This window comes from Vanellus vanellus, assembly GCF_965231255.1.
Source record: "Vanellus vanellus genome assembly, chromosome: 2".
In the NCBI taxonomy this organism is placed as follows: Eukaryota; Metazoa; Chordata; class Aves; order Charadriiformes; family Charadriidae; genus Vanellus; species Vanellus vanellus.
Window position 1 is genome coordinate 148,578,256 of NC_138906.1, and position 19,670 is coordinate 148,597,925.

Consider the following 19,670-nt stretch of genomic DNA (forward strand, 5'->3'; position numbering starts at 1 on the left):
TTATTAGCAATACTTGTTTAGAACCACCTTCCTTTTTTTTTTTTTTTTTTTTTTTTTTTTTTAGATATGGGAGCCATATTTTGTTAGATGCCTGCTCTTGTGGTGGTCTAGATTTTGGAACATGAGTGAAATCTTGTAACTGTAAGACAAAAACCCCAGAAGAATAGAAATCAGAAACAAATATGGACATTAAAAGTTGTCACTTTAGAAGTGTTTTGTATATTAAAACAATATTTGTCTGATTTTTATCTATTTTTCCCTGTGGAACTGTACCACTGATCCCCATTGCTACAGGGAATACACAGAATTGGCTTGGAAAGCCACAGTTGCAATTGCCAAAGTCTAGAATAGATACAAAATTGAGTAGAAATTGTGGTCTGCACTCTGCAGTTCTGGGTCTTTCTGTGAGGGCTGATGCCTGATCAGAGGATAAATTCTGTTCTGATTTATGTTATCAGTAACGTCTTCCATGGTATGTTCGCATGGGACAATGATACGTGAGGCAGAAACGTATGAAGTGGTTCTGAACACTCTACAATGGGCCCGAAATAGCGCATACCTATATACCTAGGTTGCTTTTCCAAACTGATTCTCTCTGTTTGTCAAACAGCCCTATGTACTAAAGTGGTAGAAGTGGGGGAGGCCCAGTGTAACAAATCAATGCAGCTTCCAGGATCTGCATTATCTGCTTTGCATGGCACACTACTGTCCCCTGTGGACATCCCTATATCATTACAAACAGTTAATTTTCAAGGCATAGCAGTCAGGACACCTGGAAAGAGGTGCCATAACACTGCACTCACCTCTGGATGTTGAGATATATTGTATCTGTGACCGTGATCTACCAGTGACGTAGCCTGACAGAATCTACCTAGGGAAGCTTCAAATTCCTTGAAGCTTTCCAGTATGGGATTTAGCCTCTGCATAGGACTGTGCTTTCTTTCATCTGAGAATCCTTTAAATGTTCTGTTTGCACAGAAAAGAGCAAGGTGATACTAATACAGCTTAGTGCCTGGCTGCAGTTGGCAATCTGCAGAGAGAGGCAAGGAGGAATATGGGCACCTCTTATTCTTGTTGCCCTGTTTTGATTGCCTTTTCAGACAAGGATTTTTCTGCTCTGACCTGTTATGGAAGCTCAGTTTGTCTGTCAAGAATTTAACTGATCCAGTCAGATGGAAATAGCCATGGCAGTATTATAGCTAAGAAAATCTGTGAGAAAAAATAGGTTATGTAAAAACTTTAAGTGAAGAACTGAGACTGTGAGCAAATTGTAGATAAAAACATAAATAGATAATAAACATAATTCCAAAACCCAGGAAAAATAACAGTAATGCCGTATCATGTGAAGCATTAATATTCAAGAAATACACATGAAGAGAAATGAGATTAGCAAATTTGTTGGAGGACAATTTAAGGTCATTAAATAAAGTAGTAAAATGGTTCTTATGTTTCAGGATTTTCAATAGAAGATGCTGATAAAATTCCTGTTCCTGAATATCAGAAATCAACATGTTTTCTTAGAAGTGGCCTGTAATGTCTAAGTTTTGAGGCAATTTGCAAAACTGTCGTTCAGTATATCAGAAAGAGTCGATTGTATTTATGCAAAGATTTTGAAGGATTGGAAGGGTAAAACTGCAGAAATTGCTATGCAGGTAAGCATAGCATCAAAATTCAAGCCATGTCTGGAATGTGTGTGCCCTTCCTTTAGCTGACCTCAGCACTCTGTCCGAGAACACTGCATTCTCAGGACACCACCAAATCAAAGAGCATGTGGAATAGTTATTTGTTCCTATCTAATGTTATTAAGCATTTCTACTTTCAGCACCACTGCCTCTGAGCTGTAGTAGATGGCGTATGAAAGCAAGTGAATAAAGCTCTAGTCGTCTAATCACATTTCCTTGGTCAGTGAAGGAAAAAAAAGCCCCGCATGCAAACTTTTTCACATTGTTTTGCATTTTTATATGTGATGCCTTAAGAGAAGAAGTTGGAAAAGAAGTAGGCTATGGGTAAGAATGTCCGACACTGAGAGAGGTAAGATTAGGCAATTACCATTCTTAAAAAGAAATTATTTGCATTTAGTATCATCACTAGTCTCTTTTGAACCCATTGGAGGTGCTTAAAGGGAGAAAGCACATAGTTTAGGGTACCAAGGCAATGATACTCGTTCTGTTCTCTGTCAGTTGTTTTTGAAGTGTTTGATCAGTTTCACTATCCAAAGTTTTGGAAGCTGAATGCAGTCTAGCAAGCTGTGTCTCTATCCAGAGATGATACAGGTAATGCAGAAACTACCTTCATGAGATAGCAAAGGAAACACTGTTGTTTTCCCCCTGTTTTTCCTACTTGGAGCCAGTAGATTTGATGGTTATCTGGAAACCATCCTGTAATGGTTTCATTATCATCGCCTATTGAGAAGGTTACAGTGTCATCAAATGTTCAACCTTTGCCACAGACACTTTTAATTTGGATGCAACAGTTGAAGAACAGGACCATAGGAATGTGCTGACATATTTTAATTTGGTTAACCGAAAGGAGACAGAATAGTTGAAATGGTATTATGCATCTTGGAATGGAATGAAGTAAAAATGTAGTGCCCTTGTAATTATTTTTTGGGAAAGGCATATTTCTTTAATATAGCACTGAAGTTTTAGAGGAATCATAACAATGGTAGGTTAAACACATCAGAAAATACAAAGGTAATGCCCGCTTACAATGGTAAGTCTTCATGTATACTGATTGGCTTTCAATTTGAAGGGAATCAAGGCTTGTTTTATCCGTGGAACATTGATGTCTCTCCTGGGTGGAAGTGTTCCTTGACTGTACATAGAAAAAGCCTTTCAGAAATAATTTTAATGTAACTATAATTTTGTTGTTTATCTATTGCCGTGTAATCAGTTGAAGTAGTAAACCACTAGTCAAAGATAATTCAAAACAAAGTGATGGTTATTTTAGAAGAAGTTTGCGGTCAGCGTTGAAGCTATGATGGAGTGAAAATTATAAAAGGGAGATATGGCTAAAAATGGGGAATGAATGTGGCTGGAAAAGACAAAGTAATGATAGGACAGGGAGAGAGAGAGGAGAGCACACTAGTACTTCATATAAATGATGTCATGAGCATTGGATAAATCAAAAATTATGGTTAAAGAAGGCGGCTGGTATAAAATTGCTAGCTTGTGATAAGGAGAGGAGTAGAGTGGAGTCATAGATTAGTTTGTGATTGCTGAATAGGAAAAATGACTGGGCAGTAGAACAGTTTTCAAAAGAAATGCACTGGGAAAGGGAATAAGAAAAAGTCCATGGCCCTGATGCAAGTTGCAATTTGCAGTGGCAGAACTGGGGAAGAAGGTGCAGAAAAGGGTCTTATGAAGATGCTATGGGATCTGAAAAGCAGTGAAGTGGGTAACATTTACAAAAAGAGCTACGTGTTGCATCTATGAGGATTATTTAACCTGTGACAAGTGAGAAGTAATGTAGATTGAATACATGGCATGGCTGTTTTCTTGACAAGATGAGTGTTTGCACACTTTCCAGGGATGACTCTTGCACTTAATGAACGGTGTATTTAAAGCAGATAGTCCTCTACTGTATTTGCTTCTTTTAAAATTTGCTTTCATCTTTTCCTATACCTTTGAAAGACAATATGCCTAGTCTGTACCAAAGTAACAAAGAATTGGATTCAAGAGAGAAAAGGGGACTCTGTGGTTGGGAAGTGCAGTGTGATTAGGGCACAGATGTAGTCAAATATTGCACTTCAGGGTCCTAGCTAAATTGCAAGAAGTTAGGGTATAATTGTAATTTACGGCAGATCACAAATAGTGAGGCGGCCCAAAAATGTCACAAACCACACGCCTTTTTGTATATAACCTTTTACTGCTTTTTTGTGCTTTGGAAACCATTCCTGTAGTCTTAACTATGTGATCTCCTGGGCAATCTGATTCTCTAGGTGGTGAAGCTTCTTGACATCACTAGGATGAGAATGGATTTAGAATAGGGAGATATCTGATTTAGGATAGTTCATCTATCCTTTACTGACAACAGAAGGTGTATTTGTATCTATGCTGTCAGGTATCTTTTCTGAAGTAGTATTGATGTTTGGCTACCTAAATCATCTAACTTATTAGATTTATAATCTTTTCGGGATTTAGGATATTTCAAATCCAATCTTCTTTCATGGAGAATACATAGAAATGAGACTTTCCAAATCTTGAAGTCACAGAAATTTCTGAGACTATGTATGCAGTGAAAGACCTTTGTTTTTAAGGAGAAAAGAAAACTGAAATTAAGAATAGCCTCGAGGAAAAAGAAGGAGTAATTAACTTATATCTCTTTGTCCTGTGCTACTTTTAGAATTTCAGATGGGCGTGTTTGCTGTGTAAGGTTTCAAGCATGTTTTTTTGAATACTAAGTTCGTAAATACTCGTCTTTAATAAGTGACATTACTTACAATGAAAAGTTCTGTATCGAGGCATGGTAAAATAGATGGTGCTTATTTTGTTTTATTCAGACTTGCAGTACAATACCCGGTTTTCATTTACTTTATAAGTTTATTCATTGAGAATATAATTTGTTTCTAAATCTGTGTATAAACCCCTTATACATACCACTTTTGCACGTCAAGATGAACAACTGATCCAAATAAATGCTAGTTCCAAAACAAAACAATAACTATGCAAATGAAGACTGCCTATTGACATGATGTAAATTTAATAGAATTTTATTCCATGATTTTGTTCTCAGATTTTAATGTATTTCTATCAACAAAGATCTTTTTTAGTGGATTACAGGTTACAGAGCCAGAGAATTTTCAAACTATTGTTTGGAATTTATGGCATGGCTTCTTAATCAGGAGGAGATTGATTCATAGAAGTGCTTTTGTGTCTAAATTAATCAGTCTATTAGTACTTCCTTCTTATCAGCGTTAATTTAAAGAAGCTGGTGCATTACCATGACGCAATTTCTGCTAATTCATTAATATTTGTGACAATTAATGCAAAAATATTACAAGTCATTTATCTCAAAAGATGAGATACCAGCTGAACAGATATCCACAGTGAAAAGATACCTATCATCTTTTATTTTCCTCTCCAGCTTCTATTATAGTTATTCTTCCAGTATATTTGATCATTTAAAAATTAAACCTGAAAATTATTTATAATTTAAAATTATTTTTGCCACTCTGATGTGTAAATATTTTTTTCATAACACATTCTTTGCATGAAGACTTTTAAAAATGCAATTTTAAAAAAGCATTGGTACATCTGACTGATACACAGCCAAATACTGGTCATTGGTTCTAAAATCTTCAAAGGGAGCTTCCGTGGTACTCAACCGTGTCTGTGCTGAGCCCCACTGATGCTGCTGGAATGCCTTGCGTTACCATACCAGGCATATTCCTAATTTGGAAATAATGTGATTCCAAGATCCTTTGAAAATTTCTTGAGAAGGATTTATCTTAATGCAGTATATTTCTCAAAGCTATGCATTCTTATGGATATTAAAAATAATAAATGGAGTATAAGAGGGCCATGATAGAGACTTTGTAATGACTGTTTCTGATATGGTAGAAGTGCTCGCTTCAGGGCTATAGTTATATAATAGAAAACATTTTCAGAAAAATTTGAGTACTTTAGCTGGGGGTTTGGTGGTGGTAATAATGATTTATTTATTTAACAGTTACAGCATTTATAGCTGCTCTATATTAATCCAAGCTATAATACACCAAGGAGAAGTAGATCTTTGTATTGCTTATTTATATTTCATCTTATGGTCTCATTGTACTTGCCCAGATAAAAAGATATTTATATGCCATTACTTTTTTTTTTTAACGTGTGAATACATAGCACTTTGTCAAAACTGTCAGCTGTTATGCTTTCATATTACATATCTCATACGAAGAGACGTGTTCATTAACATGTGTTCATTCTGTAAGCAAAGTTAATTGCCTAAAAATGCATTCTAAATATATGTGTTACAAGTTGCTTGCGTTTACAACAAAGTTTTGGTACAGTCTTGGCGTTTGATAGTAGATGAAAATTATAATCTGCCAGCTGTAGAATAAAATTGTGTAACTATAGAACACTAGTTATCAGATGAAATTTAGTGTTGTCTTTCAGTTCATTTTATTGATTTATATTGCTTATTCTAATTTTGCATTTTTCAATGGTAGCTTGATCTTGACTGTAAAATGTGGATAAAATTATAGTGTATATTTGTGGTGTCTGAACTTTTCTGGAATTCTTAGTCTAGCATATGCAGTGTTAATCAATTATGAGCAATGTTTTGTGACTCGTTAACAAACTGCAAGCTGAAATTAGATCAGGGCTTATAGTTATATTTTTTTATTATTTTTGATGATTTTTGGAAGAATGCATTTGTTTTGCTAATGATGGGAGCTTCATAGTTCTTTGTAATTATCATTACTTTTCAAGATGAATTCCTCCTATTCTTTTGCTACAAAGAGATTTTCAGTACAGAGAATGACACTGTTCCTCAGATGTTCTCCGTGTCTGAAATGTCAGTGTGTTTTTGAATGTGAAGTGATAAAGTAAGTAATGAGATAGTTGCTTTGGCATTTAACTTGCATGCAATTGCAGTAACTTAGACTTCTGTGAGATGAGAGCTGAATTGACCATGAGAGGTAATAGCCATGCATTCTCTTTTCTCACGTTCTGTATTTTGGTCTTGATAATATTGCCTTTGGCAGAGTGTTACAATAATGCAGTCCTTTCCAGAGTGTGTTATGTGGATTCTGAAATTACTGAGTTTGTATGTCCTTTGGAAAAAAAATCTGTTTCCTTTGTTTTCTGGTTTGGATATGTGAAATTTGATTCAGCATAATTTACAACAATTTAAGAATTGAATAATCTAATAATACACTTCCCATTGGTGATGTTAAACTAATGTTCGATACTTGAAAGAGAAAAATAATACTTGCATTCAAGTAGCTAATGTTCCAAAAAGTTGAACCGTTGTGAACAAAAGTGTTTATGCTAGTTAACGTACCTTTTACTGTCCAGCTTTTTCTTCAGCGTCATTGCAAGGATTGACTTTGCTGTCAGTTATAACTTTTGTTATTTCCTCAGATCCTATACTAACCCTGTCTTTACTGTTCTTTTTCAACAACAGTAGTTTAACTCCTTCTTCTTCAGCTTTCTTTTTCCTTCTGGTGTCTGTGTTATTTTTTCCCCATTTACTAACTCTGGTCTGCAGACTTCTCTCTAAAACAATTTTTGGCCCTTTCCCTCAGTGTCAGTTTTAACCTTCTGAATACATCCTCTCACGCCCATCTCCTTTGTCTATGTCTGTCCATTACACGATGTGATCACAGAAGAAGCGGAATCATCAAGGAGAAGAAACTCAGGTCTGTCTCTTCTACTGCTTTTCTCTGTGTTATTTTTTTTCATTTTACCTTTCCTATAGATCTTTCACCTCACATACTTTTCACTCTCTTCCCCCTCAATATATTTAAATAGTGGCAAACTGTAAGGATTTAAGCTTAAGATGGTTATGCAATTTTTATTACCTATAAACTATGTACTCTCCAAAAAGTAAGTGTAAGAAGGTAACTGTTGACGTGTGCTATACCTTAAGACTTTAAATGGATTCAGTTTCTGTCGTATCAGAGTTTATTTCCCATCTCCATTATCTGTAAATTAGTCTTTAAGCTTCCAAGTAGCACATGAAAACAGTCTATAATTTGTTTTATCTTTGCATTTGAAAACTGCTACAAAATGATGGAAACTCTGATATAACTAGTTATTTTTCACCCCGAGGAGGATAGAATTTGAGAACTGAATAATTTTAGTAAGTTAAGCTTCATGCGCTGGAATGTCAAACTTAGCTTCATTGAAAAAAACCTATTTTGATCAGAGGTAGAGTTTTTAGTGATCAAAAGCTATTTTGTCATGCCAAAAAGTGTAAAACATAAGGTTATGACAACAAGAGAGAGCGAGAAGTCAAAGCATTGAAGGAGCTCTAACTTAGCTGTATAGTTCATGGCTTTTCTTTCATATTATGCATTACTTGTGGTTTCACCTTTCGTATCGAATTTTAATCTGCCATTTTACTGAATTTTCAATGTACTTAATATTACTGTCAGGGAGCTAATGCCTAGCAAGGCATCCTAGCTCTGAAAATTCAGTAGTTGTTCACACTTACCTGCTTGTTCAGTTCTGGTATGTCAGAACAACAATGAAATTCCACATATTTAAGTTAATCAAATTCATCTATAAAATTTATATTTTACAATTATTGTGTCAAAGTGCTAATTAATTTCCTATGCCTCTGCTGTTATCCCAACAAATTAGAGAAGTCACTTGGATGCCATTCAGCTTCTAAAATCTGAAGCAGTTTTGGGGTACATTGACCAGTCCATCAAATTTAGGTGGTATTTTGTCAAACATTTTTGTCTTTTCTCTACTATGGCTGGCTCCTTCAGAACTCTGTTTTACCCCTGGTGCTACTTTTGTCCTATTCCCCTAGAGTCAGAGATTATCTTTATGGAATCTTGCAGACGTTACTTGCTGTGGTTTTCATATTAAACAAGATAGAAATCATTTAAATTACAGGGGGAAAAAAGGTTGAGCATGGATAGAGAAGACAACTGGTAGTGTGATCTCAGTTCCATCTTCTGTAAATCACCAGTATTAGAAATTAATAAATTATGCTGTAGAAAGACTGAGTTTACACAGCTTGTGCTTAAGATCCATTCCCAGTTCCTTTGCAGTGATTCTGAATCTTTCATTACAAAAATGAAATTAGGAGATTGGGTGACCCATTTCCTATTTGTTCATAATAAAATAAAAGGAAACTTGTGGACCTTTTTATTCAAGAACCTTCCTCTGAGTTATTGATAGAATCAATACATTGAATCAGCCCATTTGGTTCTTGGGGTTGGAAGAAATCAGACCTTAAAACGATATCTAAATGATATGTGAAAAAACACATATTTTGATGACCTGTGTTTCTTGAACATATGTGAGATGGCAGTACCTGTGTATTACTAACTTTTTTGGACTTTCTAACTCAGGTGCACTTTTGCAAAACACTGTTTAGCTCACCAACAGTGTTAAGTAAATGTATTAGGCACTGATAAATTTAACTGTCTAGCACAGAAATGCAAAAGCACGATCAGCAGTGCAGTTGCAAAAGTTACTATCACTGCCCTTAAACTCGGGAGCAATTAATTTTTTTTTGTACATTGTAACATATTTTCAGATGTACATTTGAAATGAGTATTCTTCCATGTTTTACCTCAATGACAAAACAGCTTACACATTTCAGTACTAGGCACTTTGAGCAGCTGTGTGCCCAGGGTGCAAGGGTGACATTTCAAAGGTATACCTTTAGCAGGAGAGGTTTTCCCATTGTTTTAGAATTTGCTTTAAAAAGTGTGGAACTAGGATTATCCATTTACAGGTTTTTTTCACAGTATTTGCCATGCTACAAAACATTCATGTGAATTAAAGAATTAGCTATTGATTTTAGGTGTTATTAGACCAGGAGGTGTTGTGAAAGCTAAATATCTGAATATGCGAATATTGTATTGTCCCTCTGCTCCACTCTCGTGAGATCCCACCTGGAGTACTGCATCCAGCTCTGGAGTCCCCAACAGAAGAAGGACATGAAGCGTGTCCAGAGGAGAGCCACGAGAATGATCCGAGGGCTGGAGCACCTCTCCTATGAGGAGAGGCTGAAAGAGTTGGGGCTGTTCAGCCTGGAGAAGAGAAGGTTCCGGGGAGATCTTATTGCAGCCTTCCAGTCCCTAAAGGGGGCCTACAGGAGAGCTGGGGAAGGACTTTTTAGTAGGGCATGTAGCGATAGGATGAGGGGGAATGGCTTTAAACTGGAAGAGGGCATGTTCAGATTAAACATTAGGAAGACGTTTTTCACTTTGAGGGTAGTAAGGCACTGGAAGAGGTTGCCCAGAGAGGTTGTTGAGGCCCCATCCCTGGAGGTGTTCAAGGCCAGGCTGGACGTGGCCTTGGGCAACCTGGTCTAGTGGGAGGTGTCCCTGCCTATGGCAGGGGGGTTGGAACTCGATGATCTTCAAGGTCCTTTCCAACCTAAACCATTCTATGAGTCTATGATTCTATGAAAGAATAATATTGTTATTTCCTCTCTCTGGAATGAAAATCTTTAATTGCAAAAAATGAGAAAATTTTATTCCCTGAAAAAAATCTAGATTTTTTTTAATTGAAAAGTCCTATGAGACTGCTTGCAAAACTTATGCTGTATATTTCAAGCCCAAAAGCAAGTTCAGAAAGCTAATAGGCAGTAATATTGTCATATAGTCTTTGTTGTCTGACAGCAGTATATTTTGATAGCATCCTTAATGACTAAACCCTGTTTTCTTTGGGTGAAGGAGGAGCATTGTGATGCAGAGTTTTCACAATTTGTTTCTAAAATCTTATTTTGGAAATAATTTAATATGTTTCACAGGATTTAAGTATTGTGAAAGCTGTTAGGGAGACAAGCCTGTTCACCTCCCTGTGTATTCAGTATGAGGGATGAAAGTAAGCCCTGGCCTGCCAAAGAAAATTAGTGATGAAGCAGACATCTTTCTTCTCATCAGTAAGATGGTTCAGACCAACCAGTTACCATTATGCCAACAATTACTTGCAAATGCAAGTAACTGCTTACTCTGGTCTTCAAATATATGAGATACAGAAAACATTCTTCAGCCTTCAGTAAGATTAATCTGGGCCTAGATGTGAGCTGACTCGAGTAACTGTACTCCAAAACTGATCACCAAAACTGTGGAAAGGCTGATCCATGACAGTTTAAGGCAGTCAGTGTATGTGTAGCAGAAATAGTGCTGGGTAATTAACTCTAGGTTTATTCCAGGATGAGAAGGGATGGAATAGAATGTCCAGTCATTGCTGCTTTCTGAGGAGGTGAATGGGATTTAGAAGATGGAGTAGTGGGGAGAACTCCATTTCTAAAGGGCCACAAAAGGCAGGGAAATAGAGATTCCAGCTCTTTTCTGCAACATCTGGAGCAAAACTCTCATGTTAAGACCACAAGAAGGATTGATTAGAGATTTCACGAACTTTCAGAATGAAATTCAAATAGTCAAGGACTTTTAAATAAGTTTTTTCTGTGTTTTATCATTTTTATGGAAAATGATGTTTCTTCGTAATAACACAATTGCTGGGATTGAAGGATACCAAAACTGAAAAACCTTATTAAAAATGGGTGACCAAATTGGAATAGCTCATAGCCCTGGACAGTGGAGGGCCAAACAGTAGAAGGGTCTGGCAAATAAACTGGAGGAAAGCAAGGACAAAACATTTGTATGACTGGGAGAGTTTAAGAGATTGAGTGCAGTAGAAGATAAGGATCACAGTTATTTGGATTTGTTCTTAACTCACAGTGTCATGAGAGGTCTTTCAAGCCTTCCAAGAGTGAATCTACTGTGATATACTTACCCTTTATAAACAGAACATGACACCCCACTATTTTTGAGCTATTGTTATAGTCAGCGTTCAGTGACACACTGTCCTTTAAAGACCAGGATGGTGCTTTGTTTTGTTTCTGTCTGTCTCATGTTGAAAAGAAATATCTGGATGGAATTTGTAACATTTTAGCACAAATATGATTAAATGAATTGTGCATGTCGGAAGGTTTCTGTGATATTTACTTTGAGAGGCGTGTTTAAAATCTTATGCCTTAGACTATGACTGAGATATTTAAAGATATTTAAACTCCGTATTTGGTCAACAAAAACCAAAGGGATACGTAAACTCCAAATTCAGTTTAAAGGTACTCAGCATGCTAATAGATGTATCATATTGGATGGCTGGGAGGCTCTTTGTCCTTATTTTTAATTTTGATTAAAATTGAAACCAGAAAGCAAAGGCCTCAAAATCCAACCCCCAAACCAGCCAAATGTACTAAACCACAAAAATAAAGGCTGATCTTCAGTCTCCTGAACGAAAAATAATAAAAATATCAGATTATATAATTAAAAATGAGAGCACAATTGTGCAAAAGACAGAATAGTATTACAAATATAGGTTTTAGCAGTAAAGGTTTGCTAGTTTAATTCGTAATTCTCCTGAATCGTATGTACAGGTGCGTACATCATTGTTGGTTTTGTGTTCTTTGGTCAATTCTTTGACCATATTTCTGGCTATTGAGATGCAAATGAAGATGTCTTGCCTTCTTAGGATGGCTGAAGAATCTCCATTAATCGCTGTTTGCTTTTCTGGAAGCAGAGGCATAGTTATCATCAAGTGTTTATTCCTATGTTTTGAAGTGGCTATATCAGAATGTGAAATATTCTGTGGTTATACTGTGGAATATATCAGTGGTGGGAACTGTGAGGAGCTTGCATGCTTGGCAAACAGGACTTGGAGAGCTTAACAATAAGACTGTGCTCAGGCTTTCATGAGGACAATGCAGAGTTTCTAGCATGGCTGATCTGAATGGATTTTTATGAATACAGAATGGAAGGGCCCACTGACTCCTCAGATATTTTTCTTTTACATTTTCAAAATCCTATCACATATCATTCGTGTAGGAAGGATGTGCCAGATTTGTTTGGAGAAGCGAAATGGGGTGTTTTAGCTAGCATTCGCCGTACTGCTTCTTTCTTTCTTCCTTTTTCCATGTGGGCACTCAGTATTTTTCAAAGGCCACCAAAATGTACATACACCTTTGTACAAGGCAGTGAGGACAAACACCACAGAGTACCCTGCAAAAAACACTTTGGAAAATGATCCACACACCATAAAACAAAGCCTGTCATAACCCAAGTCATTACTTTAGTAAACATGCAAAATAGAACTTCTCAGCTTGCTTCAAAAGACCTTTGTCTTTTACCAGCCGCACTGGTCTGTCCCTAGTGATGAAGACCTGAGCTGACCCTGTCAATTTATGAACCCATGATTCTAGAGATTCTTTAACTTTCTAGCTTAGATCACCACACCATCTTATTCAATTCTTTTACTAAGCAGTGCCATGTATTCTGCAAATAATCCAAAGTAACATTGTTAACATGGTTGAAGCATTGTGATAAAAATTTGTTTAATTGGTGAGAAATGTCCCCCGGGTTTCAGTCTTTGTTTAGTGTGTCAAGTTTGAAGCCAAGAAGAAAAAAAAGCCCAACAAAACCATCAAGTAATTCTGAAATAGAAAACAGGAATGCAAAGGCATGCTCCCCCGCTGGGAAGCTGGCTAACTGAAATTGTCTTCATTCTAGCATTCCCTTTTAAGGACAGTAATTGACACTTCAGTCTCATTTAAACAGTAATATAAAAACTCTTAAACAACTTTCTATTTCGTTCCTGTTCCACATTTCTGTAGGTGTCAGTCATATTCTTTTCACTCAGACTGTGATGTGAATCACAGCATTCTTGGAAAGGCCTGGCTTGCTGCAACCATAACTTTTTGATATTTGCCACACATAGGACGTAAAGCCCTGGAGCGAAGATCGGCAGCCATTTATATCGCAAATCACCTGATATTTTGCTAGACCTATAGCAGTTAGGCAGTTATATTTTTCACACTGTAGACAGCCAGAATGACAAAATTTAGAGCAAATTTCTTAGAGGTAGAATTGGAATTGAATGTAAGTCTAAGAACTTTAACTGACAAGTTTTGAAGTTCGAAGGAAATAACTTTTAGATTTTGCTTTTAGGAGACAATCTTGCTTCCTTTGCCTTTTTTGGTAAGGATATAATTTCATAGATTTCTTTTCAGTATAAAATTGATTTTCCTGTATTCTCATAAACAGCATTTCAAGAGAAATCTTTAGTAAGAAATTTGGCAGGCATTTTTAAAAGTACTCATCAGAAGTTAGGGTCCCATGTATAAATTTGATTTTTAAAATAAAATGTTACTTGATAATTTGAACTACTTTGAAAAATCTGACTCAATTTTCAATAAAGCACTTCAGAAGCTATTTTTCCACTCTGTAAATACAGTTGCTAGTCATATTGCTGATTTTAAGTGCCTGCAAATATAAAAAATAGAAGCATAAAACATTTAATGTCATTGTCATATCTTAATCTCAGAGACAAAGAGTTCAATGTCTGTCTATTGTAATAAGGTGCACATCCTCCAATGCTGGCGGCTGCAATTTCTTTCATTCAAAGCAAGGAAGTCTAGGTTTATTTTAGGCCCCAGCTTGAGCTGATGCAAATCTCTTTCTTCTGGATCCCAGGTGAAAGTACTGCCCTGGACCAACCTGTTGAACTCATGCCTGCACAGCTAAAAATCGTTGCAGCAGAGACAATTCAAGAGAGAATCAGGCTCTAACCTTAAATTTGGGGGAGGCAGCTGTGAGAAAAGAAAGAAACCCTGGGAGGAAGACTATTAAGCCCAGCACCTCCCCGTTGGAACCTTAAGGCTGCAAAGTCAAGCTCCCCTTTACCCTCCTAAGGAAGCCAGGAACTGTTGAGCAGTTGTTCAACGCTGCCATCAGTATGCATGGCTAGGGAGAAGTCTGCTATCCTGCTTCTTCCGTGGAACTGTTACTCTATTCAGACAGGTACAGATGGTCATGTTCTGCTCTAAGGGACTTGAGGTCCCTGCTCTATGGGACTTCTTGGTGGGCCAAGGTGCGGAGGCGAGGTGGGCGAAGCCTGCTGGGGCACTTCCGCCGTGGCACCTCCAGGTTCGCATTGGAACAGCAGAGCTCATCAAGTTAAGGCATTTCCAAGAAGATATAGTTGATCAAGGCCATTTTAGATCAGTTTTAGTTCTCGTTAAGTCTGGTCCTGTATAAGTCTATTGATTAGAATTCTTTCCTGTTCATTTTATCTTCCAGATAGATATGAGATTGTTAGATACCTATTAGATATATTAGTACCTGTTAGAAAGAATAGACCCTTACAGGACCAGGGGAACATGGCTGTGTGTACTCTTTCATGAAATGTCAGTGGTCATTATAACAGCAATGTCAACTGTGATGGTGGAAGAAGGTTCTGAGAGAGGTTCTTTCAGCATTTCTCCCTATATTTCATCTCTATATTTCGTCAATATACTTCAGTATATCTATATTCTGTTTAAGCAGAAAACATATAGCTGTTTTCTGTAATGTACAGAAATGTCGCCTTCATGAAAGCACTGATTTTTTTTCTCCAAATTGTTTAATTCTGAAAAACTTTATCTCTTAAATTGAGATAATTACACCACAGGATACAGTATATCCTTTTCACTTTGTAAACCAAGGTTAATTCAAATGATGTAGAAAAACATTTACTAATATGATGATATTGAAGAAATCGTGTAAATAGAAATACACAACATTTTTAGGAGTGACTGGTGACTTTGTCATTTTATATTATTCAGTTTGAGACATTTAAAAATCATCTTATAGTGATTTAATGGTTTTCAGCATTTTCAAGACATTAAGGCTCTTTATAGCTGTTTTGATTTGAGCACCTAATAACTGGGGGAACCAAAAGCAACATTCTGAACCTGCTCTGAATTCTTTTAAGAGGCAATGACTAGGCCCATAGCTGCTGTGAAGATCTTTGCTGTTGAGAAGTTAGCATTGTTTTATTTGGTCAATGGACAATACTGATATTGTTCAGTTCTGCTGCTTCCCACCCAAATGAGAACTTTCTTAATTCAGTCTTCTGCTCCTTCTAGTACTTCTTCAGACAGCACTTCACAATACAACTGAAACCTCAGTTTGGAGAGTAGGTTCCACTCTGCTGACCTTTCTTGCAAAAATCTGAAGGATTTATTTGTTGTAGAGATTTGTATAAATGTCACAGCACTTCAATTACACTTTTAAATTCAAGACTCTAATAGAATTTTATGCTTGCTAATACTATGGTATTCTTTTCTATAAGTCAATTTGGAAATATATTTCTATATACTTTTTTAACATGGAGCAAGAACAAGCGAAAGTTAGGTAGGTTTCAAGTTTCTCTTATTTTGACAATGTCTTTATTTAAAGACTCATGGTTGAAAAGCCCTATATACCAGACATGTGAATGAATGGACTTCTAGACATCTTAAAAAAGGAATTATCCTATATAGTATTAGGTTTCTGTATTAAGATGATATTTCAGGCAAAGTAAAGATTTCTTTTCACCATGCATATGAAATAACTTAGAAATGTTATCATTCTGTCTGTGCTCAAAACTCAAGGGTATTTTAATGACTCTTACTTCACTTTCATCTGTTTTGCATTATGTTGAATCAGTGCCATTGCTATCAAGTTGCTTTCTGCTATAGAAAGTAACGAGAAAGTAGAAGATGGTATTGTATTTGTAGCTTTTATATTGGTGACAGCAATTTAAAAACAATAAAAAATTGAAAGCTTGAAAAGCGAACACAACGATCTATCTCTTTATGCTATTTTCCTAGCAATATCCACAACCCATATAGGTGAGGCTACCCAAAGGCTAAAGCACAAGAATGCAAAAGACCTTATTTTTAAACTGTGTACAATATGGGGCAGGAAAGGTTGAGGAATGGGAGAGGTGTCAAGAACCCATTTGGTATCCACTGATTTCCAAAAGTGTGGACTTATGACTTGTCATATCTGTTTCCCATTAATTTGCCTAACAGTTCCACTAGGAGTTGCCAGCAGAAGAACAACCTTGATCCCACACAGGATGGGACGCCAGACCCTATCAAAGTGTGGCACATTATTTATGGTCTCTTCAGGAGCATATTTTTCTTTCTTACACTTCCACCTTGCCCCAGTACACTTTCTCTTTAAGTATGACTTCATCCTCTGCTTTGATATCCATCCACAAAATGGTATTTCCTTAAATTTTAACAGCTCTGTTTCCCTCTTCAGTCTGTGTACTATAAAGTAGATCATAATTTTGTGAGCAACCCTCAATAACCAATAATTCTGGAAAAATATTTAATTCTATTAATACATGCTATTTTTGGTTTGTAGCTTGTGGGTTATTGCTCCATATTCATGGGATTGTTTTAATTGAATTTAATATCATTTTGGCTTACAGTAAGAAAAAGAAACAGACAGTCTGTATAAAAGCTCATGTATTTCTAATTAAAGTAAATTTCATTTGACTTAGAATTCTTTCACATTAATTACCAAACTTGGATTTCAGAGTGCAGTATTTATGGGCTGCCAAACTATTTGATAGAGATCCAATGTATTTTCATTTCTTTGTGACAGAGGAATGCCCCGAGCCATTTACAACCTTTGATATGCATTCAGAATATTTGTTGGCATCAGTTAGCTGGATTTAGGTGCATGAACTAGGTTCTGAGTATTGTTGTTATTGTCTTTTGTTCATCATTTTTTAACTCTAAGACAAGCTACAGTAATATCATTATTAAACTTTTTAAGCTGTGGAAGCTATGAGAATTGATTAAACCAATGAAGATTTGTAGGAATTACTGAAAACCATTTTGACGCATTCAATTTTTATGCTTGAACCATTTGACTGCATATTGTGTGTGCACTACATAAAACATACAGCACAAGCAAATTTTTTACTTTTATTTCTGTGTCATCCTATTGAAAGGAACTGTAAAGTAACTATGTCTGACACCTGCCTTGCCCTCTTTTGTGTTGAGTGTGTTAATGATTCTGGAAGTGCACAAAGTACCCATGGGTTCCCTCCAGTAAGAGTGCACAAATGTATGCACTAGCATGCAGTGAATAAGCCTCTGGATGTACAGCACCATACTTGGTTGGTTGACTAAACTCATCAATTTACATTAATTTGGTGGGGTTTATTCATTTTTCCTTTATAATGCATGATTTATATTACTTTTATTATTATTTCTGCATTTTCTCTCTCCCCCTCTTTTTGTTTTACATATTGCTTTCATTTGTTTGTAGAAGAAAAGAAAGCAGATCCAGAAAATGGGGATACAGGTAGGGTGACTTATTCAAAATATTTTTATGTTTTTGCCCTTACGTTCTTTGGTCTTTTATGTTTAAGCAAATGTGTACCATAGAGTTGAATCACAGTTTTCATGTATTTCGGGGATTTCAAATTAGACACCAGGAAATGGAAACTAAGAAAGGGCTTTCCCAAATGTATTTCCTCTGCTTTTTTAAGGCAGTCAAATTAGGGTGAGAAATGGGAAGAGAGCTAAAGAAGGGTGGCTCTTTGTCAGCCGGGAATTTCCCTGTGCTCATGAAAACCCCACTGAGCTAACCTTCAGGCCATGGGTTTTTTAATGTTAAGAGAGTTGTTCAAAATAGCAAAACACTGAGATGTTGCCTACAGCGTAATGATCCCAGTTGTGTTTGGTGAGCAACATCAGGCTTTGTTCTTCCATCAGTGTTTTTTTCATTTTTTGTGTTCCTATGGCTGAAGTTTGAGTGTCTCATTGGCTATTTCTGTTGGAGGCACAGCTACTGTCTAGAAGCAAAATTCTGGAAGGAAGTTAAGGCAGAAGTGTACAGATGAACTGATTTTGCCTGGCCAAAATTTGATTGCAGACACTTTGGTGTACCTCATGGTAGTACATGAGAGTATATCAGAAGTAGCTTTAATTGTTCTAGTGTCAGTCTCTATAGTCCTGAAAACATGTAGGGCTGTGTTCTAGCTAAGGACTTGAATAACACAAGGGCTAAGTCAGCCTTGTGCTACCGGTGTGAAAGCTTATGCTTCTGCATTTTCACCACTATTGATAACTAGTAGTTAGATTCAGGTTAGTTCTGATTTGTCTACGCACACTCCATAAACACCTCCAGATTACAGTGGAGTCCCTAGTATAGGACTGATGTTCAGCCTTAGTTAGCAAAATCACGTTAGGAGCTGAAGCTTCCTAATGCACCTGGACAGTTACCGAACGCTCTGGAAGTACTTTCTGCTCCTGCTGAACTCTCACACATATGTTTCAGCTAAGTATAGATTTGCCAGCAGAAGTGGAGATGATGATAGCCCTGCATTTTCACCACTTAGTGCGACACGCATGCACGCTGGACCACGTGAACGGGAAGTGCTGTGACACTCTGTCAACCTCTCCTACTCCCATCCAGATCACGGCTGCATCTGGCTTTAGCTACACCGAGAGTAGCCTGCGGCAGCCGGTAACCCTGCACACCCTTTCTGCGTGTCAGCTCCATGCATAGCACAACCAAAGCCGATCTTCTGCAGTATGAACTTTCTGTTGCCCTCAGGAGTCCCCTCCTTTTGCGCATAACTGAATTCACTTACTTGTTAAAGGCAGTTTCAAAAATACATAGCAAACTAGGGTTTTTTTAATAAGCTTTATATTATGAATATTTTTTTTTCTAAATTTTGCTGTCTTGTTTTTCTCTTGAGACTGAAATACGCCACCGATTTTGTATATTCAGCTACAGAGGACTCACACGGAGGGCTTGTGTTGTATTTCCCTCTCAACCACATATTCCAGAGTGCTTGGTTTTGCGGACCATGAGCAATTGGAAACTTAAGTTTTGCTTTGCCAAATGATCATAGATAAGAATATTTTCACAAGTAATTGTGAAATTTCTAATTTATGCTCAAGAGCTGTTATTTCATCACTTCCTGTAATTTCCTGAAATTTGGCAGAATATCTGGGGAAAAACAACATATGTGATGATTTCATAAGAAAAATTGACAAAATTTACCTTTTGGTGAAAAACATCTCCTTTGTTACATTACTGAAGAATGACAAGTGGATTTGCAGAATGTTACAATTTCAGCAAAAGATTATATCTTTAAGTGAAAGTTAGTGTTTTACTTCAAAACCACTTATGTGTTACTTCTGTA

At 36.6% G+C, this 19,670-nt stretch overlaps 1 protein-coding gene across 29 annotated transcripts in view; it reads left to right on the forward strand.

The window, feature by feature from the left end:
• Positions 1–19,670, forward strand: part of RIMS2 (regulating synaptic membrane exocytosis 2) — a gene marked incomplete at both ends in the record, with an annotated part of 495,649 nt that overhangs the window by 377,672 nt on the left and 98,307 nt on the right. For 4 of the 29 annotated variants that reach the window (XM_082499111.1, XM_082499112.1, XM_082499089.1 and 1 more), the window contains 2 exons: positions 7,325–7,357; positions 17,783–17,818. The exons of 23 other annotated variants lie outside the window; for them this stretch is intronic. In XM_082499111.1, the coding sequence (XP_082355237.1) occupies positions 7,325–7,357; positions 17,783–17,818 (69 nt within the window). The remainder of the gene's footprint in view (positions 1–7,324; positions 7,358–17,782; positions 17,819–19,670) is intronic. 2 more of the 29 variants (XM_082499113.1, XM_082499114.1) reach the window with 2 other exon arrangements.